At 43.1% G+C, this 21,812-nt stretch overlaps 1 protein-coding gene across 8 annotated transcripts in view; it reads right to left on the bottom strand.

The window, feature by feature from the left end:
* The window catches only part of pip5k1ba (phosphatidylinositol-4-phosphate 5-kinase, type I, beta a), a 163,958-nt gene that overhangs the window by 26,558 nt on the left and 115,588 nt on the right, over positions 1-21,812 (bottom strand). For all 8 annotated transcript variants that reach the window (XM_068030551.1, XM_068030558.1, XM_068030557.1 and 5 more), the window contains 3 exons: positions 20,007-20,091; positions 14,755-14,913; positions 12,471-12,615 (listed from right to left, as the gene is read on the bottom strand). In XM_068030551.1, coding sequence (XP_067886652.1) covers positions 12,471-12,615; positions 14,755-14,913; positions 20,007-20,091 — 389 coding nt within the window. The remainder of the gene's footprint in view (positions 1-12,470; positions 12,616-14,754; positions 14,914-20,006; positions 20,092-21,812) is intronic.

Here is a 21,812-nt window from a genome sequence, read left to right as displayed (position 1 = left end):
CAGGTAGTTTGAGCAACGGAGGTGGGGTCCGGGCCTCCCAGAGTGTCAGAAGCAGGCTAATTGTTTTGAAGTTCTGTGTTGCCTGTACTGCAATTCTCACCCTGATATTGCATGAATATTGGAGGGATGTCGTCACTGGTGGAATTAGTATCTGTCCTGGTTCTGCAGCCCCCTACATACTTGTACATCTTCATGAAGCAGGCGTGTGGAACTCTAAGCCAATGTGGGTCCCACCAAAATGGAAAAGACTCTGGTTTTCTCACAGCAGCCAGTGACAGAGTAATCAGCCAGTCACAGAGTAATCAGCCACTAAGGAAATAGGCCTTCCTGAAAGAGGCCCCACTTGACCTCAATTCTTTGTTCTTCTGACAGATCTCGGAACATAGGAACAGGAGGCCATTCATCTAGAACATGGCCGATCTGTATCTTAACTCTTACCCACCCACCTTGGTTCCATACCCCCTAACAAAAATCTATCAATATGACTTTGGAAATTGTCAACTGACCAGCAACATCAACAGCTTCTTGGGGGAAGAGCATTTCTGATTTCCGCTGCCTACCTGAGGTGGCAACAGCCTCTGTGGCTCGTTAACCATGCAATTTCCAGTTGGATGGCGCCCCAGTTTACTGGCATACACACACACACACACACACACATTTTATTTAATTAATCTGACTGTGGGAATTCTGAATGGGTCAGGTGCATAAATATTATTGTCCGACAGCAAAATGTTTTACTATGAATAAACAATGCTATATAAATGCAAGTTGTTGTTGCTGGCATGCCAAAATTACTGAGGACAGTGTTTTGGAGTGAATGGAATTGTGATCTCAGAAAAAGTCCCATGCCCATGAAAGGCATTATATAAATGCAAGTCTTTCTTGCCTCCAAAAAGCAGAGAGAGATAGGTGAATTCCCAGTGAAAAACCCATATAGAAACTATCACAGGAGGGGATAAAGAAAGCATGGCAACAAAGGCCTCGTTGAAAGCAGAAAAAAAGTTTCAGCGATGGCATTGCATGTGGCACGCTGTCTTGAGAGGATTTCCATAGGGAGCTTAGCACTCAGCAACTCTAAATGCTTCCTTTACCTATCCTCATAAAGCAAACCGTGCAAAATGGGTGGAAGTGATATATCACATGTATGGTTGACATCTTGACATTAATTACGTATTCATTTGCATGCATCTGCCCCAAACTGGTAGATCCTGCCTCCACCCATTAAAATCTCAATTAGGAAATTGGAACACATTCAAACTAGGCACAGATCTATCCTAATGGCTCTTTAATTGTCTGATCAGCAATGCCCCATTTTATGCGGAAAAAAAAAATCGGGTGTTCTTCGTTGTACCAGTTTCAATGGAGACAAAATACTTTAAAATACTCCGTAAATATTACAAAAACAAAATCAGCCTTTGTGTTTTAGATACCTTTTAAACTGAGCAAAAACAAAATCACTCCTTTGAAATCTAAGTCGAGGATTGACCCATTTGAGCATTTAATGATTTTAAAGTCTGCAACAAAGTAGCAGTCAATAAAATCTTGTCATTAAAAATAGCACTTTCTGTCTCCAAAAGGAAAGGGCATCATGTTTGTGGCAATGACAACTGTCACATTCCCAAGGATAGATATGGTAGCATAGAGAATGTGTTACTGGACTAGCAATCCAGAAACCTGAACTAACGATCTGGAGACAGGAGGTCAAATCACACCATGGCAGCTGGGGAATTTAAATCCAATAAATTAAATAAATCTGAAATAGACTCGGTCATTATGGAACAGGAGGTGGCCATGTGGCCCATCAAATCCATGCCAGCTCTCTGTAGAGCTATTCAGTCAGTCCCACTCCCCCACTCGATCCCCATCACCCTGCAAGTTTATTTCCTTCACGTGGCCATTCAATTCCCTTTTGAAGTTACTGATTGTCGCCACTTCCATCACCCTTATGGGCAGCAAATTCCAAGTCATTACCACTCACTGTGTAAAAACATTCTTGCTCATATTCCCCCAGCATCTCTTGCCACACCTCTATTAAATCTCCCCTCAATCTCCTTTGTTCCACGGTAAACAACCCCCAGCTTTTCCAACTTAACCTTGTAACTAAAATCCCCCATCCCTGGAACCATTCTGGTAAATCTCCTCTGCACAGTCACATCCTTCCTAAAGTGTGATGACCCAAACTGGACACAGTACCCCAGTTGGGGCCTAACCAGAGCTTTATAAAGGTTCAGCATAACTTCCCTGCCTTTGTACTCAATGCCTCTATTTATAAATCCCCAGATCCCATATGCTTTACTAACCACTCTCTCAATATGTCCTGCCACCTTCAAACATCGATGCACATGCACCCCAGGTCCCTCTGTTCCTGCATGCTCTTTAGAACTGTGCTATTAAGTATATATTGCCCCTCCCTATTCCTCTGCCAAAATGCATCACCTCACACTTCTCTGTATTACATTCCATCTGCCACCTGTTCACCCATTCTGTGAGCCTATGTCCTGTTGCAGGAGGTTCACATCATCCTTACTGTTTGCCACACCTCCATTTTGGTGTCATTGGCAAATTTTGAGATTCTACTCTGTATTCCAAGATCCAGGTCATTTATATATAGCAAAAACTAGTGGCCCTAGCACTGACCCTTGGGGAACAACACTGTTTGCCATCCTCCAGACTGAAAAATAAACATTTACTACAAATTGCTGTTTTCTGTCCTTAAGCCAATTTTTTAAAAACCAATTTGACACTGACCCTCCTATTCAATGAGCTTCAATTTTGTTAACCAGCCTTTTATGTGGTATCTTATCAAACGCTTTCTTAAATTCCATATAAACATTCACCGCATTCCCCTTCTCAAAAGCTTCAACTGATTAGTCAAGCGTGATCTGCCTTTTACAAATCCCTGCTGGCTCTCCTTAATTAACTCAAAGCTCTCCAACTGTCTGTTATGTTTTTTTTCCCTGATTATTGTTTCTGAAACCTTACCCACCAGTGATGTTAAACTAACTGGCCTGTAGTTGCTAGGTTTGTCCTGACACCCTTTCTTGGATAAGCATGTCACATTTGTCACTCTCCAATCCTCTGGCACTGCCCTTGTATCAAGGGAAGATTGGAAGATTATGGCAAGCCCTTCCCCTATCTCCATCCCCACTTCCTTTAGCAACCTGGGACGCAAGCCATCTAGACCAGGTGACTTACCTACACTAAGCATGGCCAGCCTTTTTAGTACCTTCCCCTCCCCCACCCCTTTCAAATTTACCCCACTTGTTGCATCTTCCCTCTCCACTGCTATGCTTTTGATAGATTCCACTTCCTTAGTGAACACTGATACAAAGTACTAATTCAGTATATTAGCCTTGCCCTGTGCCTCTAAGCATTTATTACCCTCTTTGTCCCTAATAGGCCCCACTCCACCTTTTAGTACTCACTTACTTTTTATGTGCCGGTAGAAAATTTTTGGGTTCCCTTTTATGTTTACTGCTATTCTATTCTCATAGTCTGTCTTTGTTAGTCTTATTTTCCTCTTCACCTTCCTTCTCAACATTATATATGGCCTGGTTCTCACTTGAATTCACCTGGCATGCGCCATATAAATTTCTTTTGTCATCATAATCTCTATCTCCCTTATTATCTAAAGAGCCCTGCTTTTGGTTCCCTTATCTTTCACCCTTGTTGGATTGTACCTAGCCTGTACCTGAAGCATCTCTTCCTTCAAGATAACCCATTTTTCTGATACAGCTCTTCCTGTCAGTTCCAATTTACCCTGGCTAGATCCCTTCTGAGAGTTGTTATTCTTGTAGTCAGTGTTATTCTGATTTTTTTTAAAAACATGAATCTTCACAAAATTGCCTGACAAACTCCAGAAAAGGCATCAGTATTTATATGCAGTGTTCTAATATTTATAAAGATTCCCATCATTAAGAAAAGTTGAGGTAGGATGCACGTTAGGATTCTCTCCCAAGTTTGAGAGAGGCTTTTTGTAACTGAGAAGAGGTCTCCATACAAAAGGGTAAGGTGGCATTGTAGCTATGCTACTGGGCTAATAACCTGGAGGCCTGGACGAATCCAGAAAATGGGAATTCAAATTCCACCATGGCAATTTAAGAATTGCAAATTTCCTTTTTTTTTTAAAATATAAAAACAGAAAGTGCTGGAAATACTCAGCAGGTCAGGCAGCATCTGTGGAGAGGGAAGCAGAGTTAACATTTCAGGCTCATTCATTACCTTTCATCAGAACTGCTTTAACCTGGTGAAAAAGGGAGGGTGGGAAGAACTACAAAAGGGAAGGTCTGTGATAGGGTGGAAGACAGGAGAGATTAAATGAAAAAGTGTTGGTGGTGCAGGGCCAAAAGGAGTAATAATGATCGGCTGCCACCTGAAAGCAAAAACAAGAGTAAGACAAAAACATGTAAAGAAAAAGGTAACGAAATGCATTTTCTGATTTTATTTCAGATTTTCAGCATCCGTAGTAATTTGCTTTTGCTAAAAACTAGTTATGACCTCGTGTTGTCAAGCCTAAGTGTGATTCTGGTCCCACCCCACCAGGGGAGACTGGTTGACTCTCAACTTCCCTCTGAAGCAGCCCAGCAAGCCACTTGAGGGCAACTAGGGGACAAGCAATAAATGTCAGTCTTTCCAGCGATGCCCACATCCTGAGAATTTAACATAATTGGTCCTGTTGCTACATTTGGCATTAAATTTGAGAGGGGGACTGTGTGGTGATATTCCTTTTATTTAGAGTATATATTTTTACCTTGAGAGGGGAGAATTTATAGGAATTTGGTGGACCAAAACTGAAAGCTATGCCTCAAAAATTGAAATCGGCCGCTTCTACCGATATTTTGTCAGATTCCACTTCCTTAGTGAACACTGAAACAAAATATTTCCTTGTTCCAGGGACGGTTGCGATTTTAGTTACAAGGTTAGGTTGGAAAACCTGGGGTTGTTCGCTTTAGGACAAAAGAGATTGAGGGGAGATTTAGTAGCGGTGTACAAGATTATGACAGACTTGAATAAGTTAGACAAGGAAAAGCTGACCCCATTAACTAATGGTACAAGGAGTAGAGGATTCAGATTGAAGATTTTGGGCAAGAGATGCAGGGGGAATGTGAGGAAGAACTTTTTTTTTAACACAGCGAGTGGTAATGACGTGGAACTCGTTGCCCTCAAGGGTGTTGGAAGCAGAGACAATCATGTCTTCAAAAGGAAATTGAATGACCACTTGAAGGAAATAAACTTGCAGGGTTACAGGGATCGAGCAGGGGAGTGGGACTGACTGGATACCTCTTTAGAGAGCTGGCATGGACTCGATGGGTTCCTTCTGTGCCATAAATGACTATGACTGTAATGTAGTTAAACCTCTCAAGGCAATCAGACAAAATTTGACACCAAGCCACATGAATATTAGGTCAGGTGACCAAAAGTTTGGTCAGAGTAGTAGGTTTTAAGGGGTGTCCTTTAAGGGCATCTGGTACCTATGAGATCAGGGCCAGCAATGTCATGTCTCCTCAACCAATCAGATTGAAAAATCCTTACCAAAACAGTTTCAACCAGGAAGTGTAAGTTGAATATTTAATTCAATGTAAAATCATGTACAGAAAATGAAAGAGAGAGGGAAAGAAAGATTGGATAGAGAGAGCACAAGAGAGTTGAGGATGGAGGCACACAGATCGTTAAATAGCCATGAGCAGGTTCAGGAAATAAATCAAAAAGGCTATAGGAATGCTGGCCATTAAATGTAGGAGGATTAGAATATAAGGAGGTAGAAGTCATGCTTCAGCTATAAGCCCAGGTTAAACCACACGTGGAGTACCTGGGCAGGACACATTAGGAAGTATGTACTGGCCTTGCAGGCAGTGCAGTGTGGATTTAGGAGAATGATACCTAGATTCCAAGGGTTAAATTACAAGGAGAGATTACACAAACTAGTGTTGTATTCCCTGAAATTTAGTGGCTTAATGGGTGATTTGATCAAAGTTTAAGATAATAAAGGGAACAGATAGGGCAGGTAAAGAGAAACTATTTCCACTGATTGGGAAGGATAGGACTAGAGGGCATAGTCTAAAAATTAGAGTCAGACCTTTCAGGAGTGAAATTAGGAAACACTTCTAAGCACAAAGGGTAGTAGAAGTTTGGAACTCTTCCGCAAATGGCAATTGATGCCAGATCAATTGTTAATTTTAATATAGAGATTGGTAGACTTTCTTAAACTAAAGGGATAAGGGATATGGGACAAAGGCAGGTATATGGAGTCACAAATCAGCCATGATCTCACTGAGACAAGGAACAGACTCGAGGGGCTAAATGGTCTTCTCCTATTCCTACTTGGCCAAGCCTTAACTTCGTTAACATTTTCTGGCGAGTTTAGCAGATTATCCCTTGGGTAGGTATTCCAACTTCACACTGCATCTATGTGAATGCTGCGTCTATTGGCGAGGTAAAGGAAGCTTGTGGAGGAGCATGGCAACTTGGACAGCAGCTTCCTGATTTCCGGTTTAACTGCACATGTGCAGACACCAGAAGTTGCAGTCCGATTTACTCCTTAATGATAGGGAGCGCTGACAGTCTCATTGCTACTCAATGAAAATTCTGGACTGTTGTGTGTTTTGTCAAATTCTCTCGATAGACTTAAATTGCAGAAAAAAATTATACCTTCATCATTTGCTAAATTTAATGCATTGAGACCTGACGCTATTAATTTTTTTTTAAATGAACAAAACAATCTGACCCCTTGCCGTGTATTCACTATACCCTCTGACCTCCCCCTCTCTGATGCTGAACGTTTTGTACTCAGCAAAGGTCTCAGTTTTATCCCCTTACGTCCCCACCTCAATGAATTTCGCACTCGGCATGACGTTGAGCTCTTCTTCCGGCGCCTCCACCTCCGGGCTCACTTCTTTGACCAGGAGTCCTCCCCCCAACCGACAGACCCATTCACCCGCCTCCAGCATTCTCCCTTTACCTGGACCCCTCCCCCTGGCCTCTTAACCGCTCTTGATCTCTTCATTGAAAACTGTCGGCGAGACATTGGCCATCTCAATTTCTCTGCCCCCCTCACTCACTCTAACCTGTCCCCCTCTGAACTTCAGGCACTCCGTTCTCTCAGGTCGAACCCCGACATGGTCATCAAACCTGCAGACAAGGGTGGTGCTGTTGTTGTATGGCGTACCGACCTCTACCTTGCAGAAGCTCAACGGCAACTCACAGACACTTCTTCCTACCTCCCTCTGGACCATGACCCCACCACCACATCAAGCTACTGTCCAAAGGACTGTCACTGACCTCATCTCCTCTGGAGATCTTTCCTCTACATGTTCCAACCTCATAGTCCCGCAACCCCGGACAGCCCGCTTCTACCTACTTCCCAAAATCCACAAACGGGACTGTCCCAATAGACCCATTGTGTCAGCCTGCTCCTGCCCCACTGCACTTATTTCTTCCCATCATGACTATCTTTTCTCCGCTGGTCTAGTCTCTTCCCACTTACATCCGTGACTCTTTTGGCGCCCTACGTCATTTTGACAATTTCCAGTGTCCTGGTCCCAACCGCCTCCTCTTCACTATGGACATCCAATCACTCTACACCTCCATCCCCCACCAGAATGGTTTGATGGCTCTCCGCTTCTTCCTTGAACAGAGGCCCAACCTGTCCCCATCCACCACCACCCTCCTCCACCTGGCTGAACTTGTCCTCACATCAAACAACTTCTCCTTCAACTCCACTCACTTCCTTCAAGTAAAAGGTGTTGCTATGGGTACCCGCATGGGTCCCAGTTATGCCTGCCTTTTTGTGGGATATGTCGAGCATTCTTTGTTCCAGTCCTACTCAGGCCCCCTCCCCCAACTCTTTTTCCGGTACATTGATGACTGTATCGGTGCCGTTTCCTGCTCCCGCCCCAAACTGGAAAACTTTATCAACTTTGCTTCCAATTTCCACCCTCTTCTCACCTTTACATGGTCCATCTCTGACAGTTCCCTTCCCTTCCTCAACTTCTCTGTCTCCATCTCTGGGGATAGGTTGACTATTAAAATCCATTATAAGCCCACCGACTCCCACAGCTACCTCAACTACACTTCTTCATACCCTACCTCCTGTCAGGACTCCATTCCATTCTCCCAGTTTCTCCGTCTCCGCCGCATCTGCTCTGATGATGCTACCTTCCATGACGGTGTTTCTGATATGACTTCCTTTTTCCTCAACCGAGGGTTCCCCCCCACTGTTGTTGACAGGGCCTTCAACCGTGTCCGGCCCATTCCCCGCACCTCTACCCTCACCCCTTCCCCTCCCTCCCAAAACCGTGACAGGGTTCCCCTTGTCCTCACTTTCCACCCCATCAGCCTCCATATCCAAAGGATCATCCTCCGCCATTTCCGCCACCTCTAGCGTGATGCCACTACCAAACGCATCTTCCCCTCCCTTCCCCTGTCAGCATTCCGAAGGGATCGTTCCCTCCACGACACCCTGGTCCACTCCATTACCCCCACCACCTCGTCCCCGTCCCATGGCACCTTCCCCTGCAATCGCAGGAGGTGTAATACCTGCCCATTTACCTCTTCTCTCCTCATTATCCCAGGCCCCAAACACTCCTTTCAGGTGAAGCAGCGATTTACTTGTACTTCTTTCAATGTAGTATACTGTATTCGCTGCTCACAATGTGGTCTCCTCTCCATTGGGGAGACCAAGCGCAGACTGGGTGACCGCTTTGCGGAACACCTCCGCTCAGTCCGCAAGCAGGACCCTGAGCTTCCGGTTGCTTGCCATTTCAACACTCCCCCCCTGCTCTCATGCTCACATCTCTGTCCTGGGATTGCTGCAGTGTTCCAGTGAACATCAACGCAAGCTCGAGGAACAGCATCTCATTTACCGATTAGGCACACTACAGCCTGCCGGACTGAACATTGAGTTCAATAATTTCAGAGCATGACGGGCCCCCCATTTTACTTTTATTTTTAGTTATTTCTTCTTTTTTTCTTTTTTACATTTTTTACAATTTTTTTTAAAGTTTATTTCATTTCATCTTAGTTTGTTCAGTTTGCTTACCCACTGTTTTTTTTCATGTTTGTACTTGCCGCTGTTCAATCTTCAGTCCGTTAACACCCTATCTGTACTAATGCTTTGTCTTTCAACAAACCATTAACATATTGTTTGCCTTTTCTCCATGACCTTTTGGTCAGCTATGTGGCCTTGTCCAATCTACACCTTCTCCTTTGTTATCTCTTGCCCCACCCCCACCTCACTTGCTTATAACCTGTGGCATTTCTAATATTTGTCAGTTCCAAAGGGTCACTGACCCGAAACGTTAATTCTGCTTCTCTTTCCACAGATGCTGCCAGACCTGCTGAGTGGTTCCAGCATTTCTTGTTTTTATTTCAGATTTCCAGCATCCACAGTATTTTGCTTTTAATTTTATATTAACTGCTCCTCATAACAGACTTATATAAGCAAAAACATATGCATAAAAAGTAGAAAAGCCTTGCATCCAATTAATGTGGCTTTTAATTTAAAAGATGTCAAGAGCAACATGAACAGCAACTTTAAAAGAATACAACACACAACAGATACTTAATCATGAAGTAGTTACTGAAGAATTTAGAACACAATGGTGCTCCAGTTTTCAAACAGATGATACTGTTTGTGCAAAACACTTTCACCCATATAGATGATTCATTAGAGGTCAATTAATAGAGTTTCTCTTTTTTTTTAAAAAACCTGTTCAGTACCTAGCAGTTGGAGGCTGCTTATGAACCAGTTGATTTGAAGAACTTCAACTAATTATGTATTTTGATGTATTTTTAAAATTAAATAATAAAATGTTTGTGAATTCTGATTTTGATCATCATTCAAGCTTCATCACCTTCAGAAAGAAAAACGGATAGCTCTTTGAGTGAAACAAACAAATTCACCTCCTGCACTTATTAACAGACTGTTCAACTGTCCTGACTTGACAATATCTGTCTCGAAGTGAAAGGGAGAGTGGGAACGTTTGAATACAATGAGACATCTATTGGCTTTCCACTTTGCAAGAGTTTGATGCCAAGTAGACATTGATGTATGACCACCCAGCATTGGGAGTCTTCTGGTCCCAGTCCTAGAGTCTCGTATCCACCATCTTCTTTGTTTGACATGATATCTATAGGAGATTGAACTGTAGTAGCGGAGGTCAACACCAAACTTTGAAGGAGACAGAACAGAAAGCTCTACCATTGGTGGAAAATTTTAATTGCCAGCCAGCAAAGTTCTAACGCTTCCATCACGCTTATTCATATTTATGACTTTATAGTTTCTTTTTCAACCTTCTTTCTCAAATCAATCATTTGTGGTCTACAGATTTTCTTCTTCATATGGTACTATAGGAAATTGAAATTCAAGTTCCTCGTCTTGGTGAGTGTAAAGTTAATTGAAGCTCGCTCAGAATCCTGGTCAGCAAGAAGTAAGTCATAAACATTTCACAGCACTGGCTATGGACCATTGTTCATGCTTGTTGCAAAATGTCTCCAATTGCATTTTTAAACACTATGTTCTCCCACAGAAAGTACCAAGTTCTTCTTTACAGATCCAGGACAGTGACACACAGCAGGGTTGGTATATGTGATTGCCAGAGTTCACTCAATTTCAGGTCCTTTAAAGGAAGGGAATGATTTGGAGAGTGGAATCTCTCTTTTTTGGAGGGGGGCAGGAGGTTTCTGTGACATGACGCTTGATTCCCTTATTGGCATTTGAACAGAAAGAGATGTTGCTATTTACAGTCTATGGATTACAATGTTGTATCGGCGCCGACATTTTCATTGATGTAACTGTACATTACCTTGATTACTGGTTCCACCTGCTCTCTGCATTTTACTGATAGCTTCCTTCATCCCAGCTTGCTCCCTTGATCCTGAATTGTCTTTTATACTAACGTACAAGTTACCAATCTCACCCAAGTACTTCATCATATTCTGATTTAAGACTTTGAGAGCCCACTTCATTTAGGATTTGGGCTGATTTCAGGTGGTAGGGCCCCCTCCAATCGTTGGGCAAATGCATTTCAAAGTAGGCTAGTCTTTTCTTTGTCCTCCTCCTCCTCTGTCGTTCTGCTTCTTGTGGCAATCTGTGCCCAATTCTTCTGGTTTGCAGGTACGTTATTTATTATGATCGTTGGTTAGGCCTGTGCCGATTCCATGCCGATTTAAATGCTCATGTCGGTAACTAGAACACTCTTTGCATCCAGTATCAAGGATTTCAAGTGGAGTAAATCTCCCTCTGTGTTACCTCAACACATGCCTTAATCCTAACCCAAGATCAGCAACACTTGTTACACCTCTGTGCCTTTACATTTCCTACACCAAACATTACTGTAGCACCTTTCCGTGTGAATGACAATCAAATTCTAAATTAAGGCCATTTTTGTACCATGGATGCACTTCAGATCCTTACAGCCATGATAGACAATACTTTAATTTCATCAGTATTTGCTATATTCAAAACTAGGATTCAGAAGTCAAAGGACAATGAGTTAAACCACTGTGCCACCCAGTGTCTTAGTGTTTGATACCGTACAGTTGAAGAGCTCCATTTTTCCCATCACATTCCCAGTAGTTACACTTGTGATAAACTCTATAATCAGCTTGCAGAACCTGATTAATGGGTAGTAAGTGTGCTCTATTCTTTAAAAAAAAAATCACATTAGTAAGCTAAACACAAAGCATGCCACGTGATTGTGAAATTATAATTGTGCACGTCATCAACAAGTGACCTGAAACTGTCATAAGCATCCCAAAAGTTCCAGCATAGAACACATCATGTGGCATTTTATACATTTGTTAATTTGGAGTATTGGCAAATATTAAGTTTTGAAGAAAAAAGCTGCAAGGCACAGAATGCAGGCCATTGCCAAACTGAACCTGTCATATGGAGGGTGGGGGGGGATAGGGAGGGAGAAAAAAGCATTATTAGCAATCCAGAAAGCAAATGCTGCAAAGTTCCTGTTGATATAGTTAGTTGTGCGAAATTATTGATTTTTATATTCTTGCTAGAGTACAACATAATGCATTACATCACCAAGGGCACTTACAGAACAATAAAACACAATATACATTTCTCTGCTACTACCAGCTTTCAAACTCGAGACTGAGGATGGCAATGGAATCAAACTAAGGAATAAAATGGACTGATCTGTTTTCTTCTCCCTGGTTAGCAGGAGGGAAGAATATATCACAGTGTCAAATATATCTCCTGCAAAAATTCCGACCAATTTGGTGCTTCAAAGCATGTGGAACACTCTGACATCGGTAACAGCATCAATATCAGAGCCCACGTTAAACTGCCTGGTAATATTCGTGCAGACACGTTGGCGGGGAATTTCTTTAAACCCGACATCTGAAGGTTCCATATCAATGTGACACGAGGAAATTCAGTTTTTGTACAGACTTTACAATCTGCAGAGTACAATATTCAACAGCCAGAATTCTCTACAAAGTAATGAGACTCGTACTTGTGTGAAGAGTTTGCTGTTCCTTCAGATGGTGTCTGTTCATTCAGAAATAATGATGTAGAGGAAAGTGTTGTTGCTAAGGAGGCTGCTTCAAATAAAGATGTCGTGCTGGGGAGCAGGTCCGGTCGTCTACGATATCCTATTGCTACAAGCAAGATAAAATAAACATCCAAATGATTCTAAGACGTTCAAAAGGTGGAGAAGACTTTTTATATCCAATGAACCTGATGTTGAATGAATCTAAATGATCCATTCAAATGTGTCTCTAACATAATCGCAGTCTATATCCACAGCCATGTTTGAACTGCACTAGTTCCAAACATGATGCAAACAGCCTTTAATCTCTCTGTTGTAGCTGCTGCTCTAGCCCTGAGATTTGTACCTAAATTTGTAAAATTATCCGTGGCATTTAGCTTTGTGTCCTGTCATCTTGGAATCACTTCAAGTGCAGTCTCCTGCAAGACTTCAATGCTTTTCTTTCAAGCTGAAGGTCAGTCCATAACACAAGCCCAACTGATAAAGCAAACAACAGCTTGTTGTGGACTGGCTTCAGAATGAGCTGCCAGAAGTAAATAAAAGTCTGCAAATTGTTGCCTTATCTTAGTTTTGGCCTTTAATGTTGTGATATTTGAAAATGCTGCCATCCGTTTGGAATTGTGTTCAGCTGGCCTTGTTCAAATCGGTGGTACAGTTATCCAGGACGCAGAACTGAGTCACACCATTTGACATAGCGATGGACCATTAATAACTACTGTGCCAATTATGCAATCATGGAGTTGCTCAATTATTTTAACCATCTTATCAAGACATTCAAACTTGCTCAGCGGCTTGCAGAGTCCTTTTCTATTGACCCAAAGGACTTTGTGACCATCAAGATTAAACTTTCTCATTGTTCTAGACTCCTCTCTTGTGGATTTCCAGGAGGCCTTGCTGAATTTAACAGCAGGACCTGATTTAAATTTTTTGAATGGGTTTCTCGGCTGCAACCAGCCAGGTTGAGAGGCTGGTGAGCTGGCTCGAGTGGGAAGACAGACGGGGAGTGGAGAGGAGGCAAGTTGGACATTGTGTAGGGGGAGACGGATATTGAGGGTCTGATCGGCAGGAGGTTAGCAAGTTTGCTTGCTGGGCCAGGGCAGAAAGGGTGACGTGGGGTGGGGGAGGAAGAGGGGGTGGAGGAGAAGCTCTCTTGCTCCTCTTAGCCTGCAAGAGGTGCTAGAAAGCCACTTAGATGTTCCGTCCATACATTCTCACCTCCCTTCAACTGCCAAGTTTCCCCGAGGCCAGGAAAACTCAGTCATCCAGGAGTTAAATGTGGAACTAATGTTATATTTGAGGCAAGCGGCCACATTAAAATATGTTCAGGATGGGCCCACGAAAGAGGTCAGTAGCCCTTCCCCCTCTAACCCCCCTTCGGCTGAAACTGGACCTGGGTGCATTGGTCATTAAAATTTTTTAAATCTCCCTCTGCTTCCACCACCAACCACCCCCCCGCCCCACCACAACCTATTTGAAGGGATAGAGATCCCCCCCCACCCACCCCCCCCCCCCCCCAATAATATCAGGCTGTAACTATCCCAGTTGTGGAATAAAGCTCCCTCTGCCCCATGGCATTTCAATTTGAGGGAAAACTTAAGGCCTATCAATCCATTCTGAATATGAACAATGACTCTGTTGGATGAAAGGGCACTTTTTTTTTTAAACCCACAATGCTGTCTAGCCCTTGAAAATTATTATAAGTCCCAACTTATTTCAGTCCAAAGTCAATGAATACACACCCACAAACTTGCACAGGGTCTGACCTCACCCATTACCATGGAAACCTTTGATAAGAGGAAACTCATTTCCAAGCTCAGTGAGATTACAAGCTGGTGTTCAAATATAAAATGTTTACAGGCACATGGCTTAAAGCAGTTATACATCCTAGATTGTATGTTGTCAGAAGAAAAGAAATTCATTGTCTGAAAATCCAAAATAGGTATTAAAATTACTGATGTGTGACTACTTTATTCAGGAGTGTTGCATGTGGGACAATTCCAAGCATACCCAATGTTTAAATTAGCTTTGACTAAAAACTTATAGAATATTTTAAGGCTAAGGCTGCAATGCTCCCACAATAACAATTTCATAATCTAATTTCTGGTTGAAAGGAGGCAAGGAAGATTAAACAAACAGTCAGCACTTCCCAATTATATCAAGAGAGAAGCTGCACATTAAACTTAGTTCAATTAAGCTCACAATAGCAATTAATGTCTAACTAAAGATAAACACAAGTAACATGCATTACCTTCTCCATCAAGGCTACAATAGCTTCTGGTTCCAGATAGCATCTCGTTCTTTCCTTCAGTTGGATCCTGTATCGATCCAGAGGATGGAACTTCCTGTCCTATGTATTTAACAGCCGGAATGGAATTACGAGCCTTCTTTGAAGGAGATGGCCGCAAAGCTGTGCCAATGAAAACAGGACAACTATACAATTTCATTTGAAAGACAACTTGAAATATTTAAATTCATCCCACTATAAAGCAGCATTGAAGACTTCCCCCTCTCTCTCTCTCTCTCTCTTCTCTCTCGCAAGAGAAGACAGCAGTTCTCATTGCTGCCACTAACTTATACTGGGTACATTTCCATATGACTGTTTTTGTAAAATTTGATTCACTGGGACAATGTAGGAGACTATTTCCACAGGTAGGAATACAATAGGGATCTTAACATGTGCAGGTTTGAAACAAGACCAGCCATCGAATAGCAGCCCAAGAGTAACCCTGTGTTGTTACTGACAATTTCTTTGCACACTAGTGCAAACATTTAGTGTTCCCTTCCTTTCAAACTCAGTGTCGCCATCAAAAACTCTAAGAGTATTTCTTACTGCGCCATAGTGTGTTTCCATTTCCTCCAACTGTGCAACACTGCTCTTGTTGAATAAAATTGGCAAAGTCAATTAGCAGAAACTTTGTTCAATGGTTTCAGATTCATGGAAATTGGATTGACAACTGCCCAAATTGTTGTAACCGAGAACCCTTACTGCTGACAAACACTTTCATCTCATCCGTATTAGGGGAAAAACAGCTTCTAATGACAAACCATAGTTTCCTAGAATTATTTCTTTGATGAGATAAAGCTACCTTCTTTTCTCCCTTCAAAACTATACTTTATTCCCCTCTCCCTAAGCTGCAAGGGCCGCACAGTCTTCCCTGACGCGAGTCAGGTCTCGCCAACTGACATAAATACTACTCATCATTTTTTTTTGGAAGTGATAGAGATCCTGTTATCAATTGCCTTTATTTTCCCTTCTTGTTCAGGTGGAAGTGCCCAGCTTCAGCTCATCAACTGTTGCAGAGGCATTGCTGAAATCTGGACCTCACTAAACTGTGATCATTGGGTGCACACTTGCATTTTAAAACTTCAAGTCGCCAAGTGCTGAAACAAAAAATGAGTTGTGCTGGCAGATAAACTTGAAACAAAACTACCTTTAAAACAATATGAAAAACCAGTCAGTCAGTCAGCTGTCTGCATAGGAAGAGAACATTCAATTAGATCATGGCTGATCTGTATCTTAACTCCATCAATCTGCCTTGGTTCCATAACCCTGAATATTCTGGCCTAAGAAAAATCTATCAATCTCAGTTTCTCAGAACTGGGATAGATCAGCAACGGGGCTACATTAACACTTTGCACTCCTTTTAAAAATATAGAAAGACTGCACTCAGCATTTTAAAGATACACCCCATACACAATATTTTCTGAATAGAGATGTGTTGCAGTTTCGACAAGGCCTTGGGTTTGCTTGGAGATGTAAATGTGTTTTCCAATCAAACTTAAGCCCTTATGGAAAGCCATTCAATAGTTACACATGGAGTCTAGTTAACAGATGTTAAGTGCAGAGCAAGTCTGGTTTCCTTGTTGTACACAATACGAGTATAGTTCATTTTGAGAGTGTGTAACACAACTTCTGTTCCTGCAATTCTACAGCCCTGTAACCAGCTACTGAGCTGCACCCACCAAATGGGGACTTCTTTCAAAATAATAATAAAAATGTCCTGTGAAATAACTTCTTTTTCTTCTTTGGCCTCCTTGTCTCAAGAGACAATGGGTAAGTGCCTGGAGGTGGTCAGTGGTTTGTGAAGCAGCGCCTGGAGAGGCTATATAGGCCAATTCCAGAGTGACAGACTCTTCCACAGGTGCCGCAGATAAAATTGGTTGTCGGGGCTTTTACACAATTGGCTCTCTCCTTGCGCTTCTGTCTTCTTTCCTGCCAACTGCTAAGTCTCTTCGACTTGCCACGCTTTAGCCCCGCCTTTATGGCTGTCCGCCAGCTCTGGCGATCACTGGCAACTGACTCCCACGACTTGTGGTCAACGTCACAGGACTTCATGTCGCATTTGCAGACGTCTTTAAAGTGGAGACATGGACGGCTGGTGGGTCGGATACCAGTGACGAGTTCGCTGTACAATGCCTCCTTGGGGATTCTGCCATCTTCCATGCGGCTCACATGGCCAAGCCATCTCAAGCGCCGCTGGCTCAGTAGGGTGTATATGCTGGGGATGTTGGCTGCCTCGAAGACTTCTGCATTGGAGATACAGTCCTGCCACCTGATGCCAAGGATTCTCCAGAGGCAGCGAAGATGGAATGAGTTGAGATGTCGCTCTTGGCTGACATACGTTGTTCAGGCCTCGCTGCCGTAGAGCAAAGTATTGAGAACACAGTCTTGAAACACTCGGACTATTGGGTTCTGTGTCAGTGCGCCATTTTCCCACACTCTCTTGGCCAGTCTGGACATAGCAGCGGACGCCTTTCCCATGCGCTTGTTGATTTCTGCATCGAGAGACAGGTTACTGTTGATAGTTGAGCCTAGGTAGGTGAACTCTTGAACCACTTCCAGAGCGTGGTCGCCGATATTGATGGATGGAGCATTTCTGACATCCTGCCCCATGATGTTCGTTTTCTTGAGGCTGATGGTTAGGCCAAATTCGTTGCAGGCAGCCACAATCCTGTCGATGCGTCTCTGCAGACACTCTTCTGTGTGGGATGTTAATGCAGCATCGTCAGCAAAGAGGAGTTCGGTGATGAGGACCTTCCGTACTTTGGTCTTCGCTCTAAGACAGGCAAGGTTGAAGAACCTGCCATCTGATCTTATGTGGAGGAAAATTCCTTCTTCTGAAGACTTGAACACATGTGAGAGCAGCAGTGAGAAGAAGATCCCAAACAGTGTAGGTGCGAGAACACAGCCCTGTTTCATGCCACTCAGGATAGGAAAGGGGTCTGATGAGGCAGCGCTATGCTGAATTGTGCCTTTCATATTGTCATGGAATGAGGTGATGATACTTAGTAGCTTTGGTGGACATCCAATCTTTGCTAGTAGTCTGAAGAGGCCACATCTGCTGACTAGGTCAAAGGCCTTGGTGAGATCTATGAAAGCAACGTAGAGGGGCATCTGTTGTTTGCAGCATTTCTCCTGTAGCTGACGAAGGGAGAACAGCATGTCAATGATGGATCTCTCTGTTTGAAAGCCACACTGTGCCTCAGGGTAGACACGTTCAGCCAGCTTCTGGAGTCTGTTTAAAACGACTCAAGAGAAGACTTTCCCCACTATGCTGAGCAGGGAGATTCCACGGTAGTTGTTGCAGTCACCGCTATCACCTTGTTCTTATAGAGGGTGATGATATTGGCATTGCGCATGTCCTGTGGTACTGCTTCTTCATCCCAGCACAGGCAAATCAGTTCATGGACTGCTGAGAATATAGCAGGCTTGGCACTCTTGATTATTTCAGGGGTAATGCCATCCTTTTCAGGAGCTTTTCCACTGGCCAGAGAATCAATAGCATCACTGAGTTCCGATTTTGTTGGCTGTTCGTCCAGCTCATCCATGACTGGCAGAGATTGGGCTGCATTGAGGGCGGTCTCAGTGACAACATTTTCCCTGGAGTACAGTTCTAGGTAGTGCTCCACCCAGCGGTCCATTTGCTTGCATTGGTTAGTGATTGTGTCCCCTGATTTAGACTTGAGGGGGGGCGATCTTCTTGATGGTTGGCCCAAAAGCTCTCTTAATGCCATCATACATTCCTCTGATGTTTCTGGTGTCGGAAGCCAACTGAATACGACTGCATCGGTGTAGCCAGTAGTCATTTGCACAGCGCCTGGCTTTTGTGCAGTGCTTCTGGCTACTTTAAGTGCTACGGATATTAACTCGCTGGGGACTTTCTTGTAGTTCAGCAGTGCAATGAGCTTAGCGGCCACAACAGGTTCCAGCTCTTCAAAGTGAGATTGAAACCAGTCTGCATTCTGCTTCTCACGTTTGCCATAGGTGGTCATTGCTGAGTCATAGATGGCGTCTCTGATGTGGGCCCACTTGGTCTCTGCATCCCTGCAGGAGTGTTTTGAAGGGCTTTTTCAAGTGAATTTAGAAACTTATATAACAGCTGTGGATAAGAAACTCTGTTAGTGTTGATGTGCGGGCGGCCCTTCTGCTTGGAGTGATGTTGCTTCTTTGGTTGGAGTCTAACTTTGCTGCACACCAGGGAGTGGTCAGTGTCGCAGTCTGCACTGTGGCAGCTGCGTGTGATTTGGACACTGTTTATAGAGGCTCGCCTTGTGACGATGAGGTCCAGCTGGTGCCAACGACGTGATCTTGGGTGTCTCCATGGAACCTGGTGACAGGGTTTAGTATGGAAGAACGAGTTGGTGATGCAGAGGTTGTGATAGGTACACAACTCCAGCAGTCTCTGTCCATTCTCATTCATCCTTCCAATGCTATAGTGCCCAAGGCAGGAGGGCCATGAGTCATGGTCGGCCCCAACCCTGGCGTTAAAGTACCCCAGCAGGAACAAATTTTCGGTATTTGGAATGCTACTAATGATATTATGGAGTTCCTCGTAGAACTGGTCTTTAACTTCAGGTGGGGAGCAGAGTGTAGGAGCATAGATGCTGAGTAGGTGTACTAGCCAGTGGAAAAGCCCCTGGAAAGGACGGCATTACTCCTGAAATAATCAAGAGTGCCAAGCCTGCTGTACTCTCAGCATTCCATGAACTTCAGCAGTTCAGTTATGTGGAAAGACTGGAGAAGCTGGGATTGTTCTTCTTACAGCAGAGAAGGTGGTTAAGAGGAGATTTGATAGAGGTGTTCAAAATAATGAAAGGTTTAGATAGAGTAAATAAGGAGAAGCTGTTTACACTGGCAGAAGGGTCGGTAATCAGTAAATAAATTGAGGGGAGATGAGAAGAATTTTTTTTTTTTTTGCACACAGTGAGATGTTGTGATCTGAAATGTGCTGCCTGAAAGGGCAGTGGAAGCAGATTCACTAATAATTTTCAAAAGGGAACTGGATAAATACGTGAAAAAGCATTTGCTGGTCTATGGTGAAAAAACAGAATAGTGGGACTAACTGGATAGCTCTTTTACAGAGCCAGCACTGCCACGATGGGCCAAATGGCCTAAGTGCTGAATGATTTTACGAAAAAACATCCAAATACATTCAGCAGTTGTAAGCACATTTAAACAAGCAGGCAAAAGTGAAATATCAAACATTTCCAGATACTCACACAGGGTCTTCTTAAATACTCTACTGCTCATGAACTTCAAGAAACGATCAGCATAGAATCCTGGCCTATGGACTGACACAGAGTCCTATGGAAAGATAAAGGGGACTTGTAAATAGTGTGACACAAACACAGCAAAAGTGCCCCAGGAGCTATGGCAATAAAAAAAACACTGAAACAGGGATCCAAGTAGACATTGGTTAGTTTGATTATTTTCTTGACATTCTTTGTGTGTGCAAACACAGCACCAGATAGGGGTTTCTGGCTTGTTGTACGATTTGCTCTCCTTCCTCCTCAGACCAAGTCATTTGTTTACAGTATGTGTGGTGCCATGCTTCTGCCAATGTACCAGTCCTCTGCTAAAGCCTCTTGTCTTTGTCGAGCCATTGCTATAAAGCAAGTAGTGCCACCAAGGCAGAATGTGCCCGTCAAGTTTCCCCTACTCTTTGCAAGATGTTGCCATGGTGGAAATCAGGAATGGAGTGGGGTGGGGCAAATTGAACACTTGTCCTTCTACTCCATGGTACTGTGTATTAGTGCTGCAGTGTTCTGTTAAAATGCTGCCCCCTCAAAGAAACTTCATATCGGAGAATGGTTAGACTCTAGTGCCAAGCTCTGAAGCAAGTAACAGAGTTGAGAGATGTGGTGCTATGAATTGCTTTTAAATGGCATTCTTAAAACAGATTACATCAATAAATAGCATTATACTCCTGCTGTCAGACTATATGAATGTCAATAGTTTTCCATTCTCCATCTGACGTAGTCCAAGAAAATATTTCTACTCTCAATGTTATCACTTGTACTTAATGGAACTAATTCCTTACCTGGTTCTGAATCTCAATCTCCTTTATTTGAATCATGGGGCTAATTTAAAAGTCTAGCTACAATTTATTAGACTGCTATCTTGATAATACCAGAGAGTAACAGCTCCACATTTCAAATTGCCTTTAATGAAAGATGCACATTGAGAATGGCTTCCACTAACGTACCAGCTATCTCCTTGGAACACCAAAGTCGAAATTTTGAACGGTGATGTTCACATACAATTACTTCACCAAATGGGCTAGTATTATATGGACAATTAGTTTATTTTAGAATGGACTAACACCAGAATATAAATAATGCAGGCCTGAATGTTGTACAAGTGCATTAAGCTTACTGATAGTGAAAGCAGTAAGAGTGCAAGATCACAGCATTTATAGCACGGAGGTGAAGTTTTTGTCCTTGATCATTTTAATGAAAAGGTTGGCATGTGGAATGAAAGATTCCCTTTTGTACTCAAACCAACTTTTTCATTAGAGTATTTGAAGATGGTGGCGAGCCACAATCAGAGAGAGGTAAAAGGCAGATCACAGGACATTTTTAATTAGTAAAAGATCATTATCGTCACAAACCATTGTTACAAGGACTACAGATTAGAGTCATAGAGAGATACAGCACCGAAACAGGCCCTTCGGCTCACCAAGTCCGTGCCAACCATCAACCACCCATTTACACTAATCCTACATTAATCCCATTTCCCTCTCCCATCCCCACCTTCCCTCAATTCTCCTACCACCTACCTATACTAGGGGCAATTTACAATAGCCAATTTACCTATCAACCCGCAAGTCTTTGGCATGTGGGAGGAAACCCACGCGGCCACAGGGAGAACTTGCAAACTCCACATAGGCAGTACCCAGAACCGAACCCAGGTCACTGGAGCTGTGAAGCTGCAGTGCTAACCACTGCACCACTGTGCCACCCTTAGAAACAGCAAACTGATTGATATAAATATATACACGTTAAATAGATCCACACACAAAGCTA

The sequence above is a fragment of the Heterodontus francisci genome, chromosome 4, assembly GCF_036365525.1.
Source record: "Heterodontus francisci isolate sHetFra1 chromosome 4, sHetFra1.hap1, whole genome shotgun sequence".
NCBI classification, from domain to species: domain Eukaryota; kingdom Metazoa; phylum Chordata; class Chondrichthyes; order Heterodontiformes; family Heterodontidae; genus Heterodontus; species Heterodontus francisci.
Note: the sequence above shows the minus strand (reverse complement) of the source record. Positions and strands in the feature narration are given on the sequence as shown.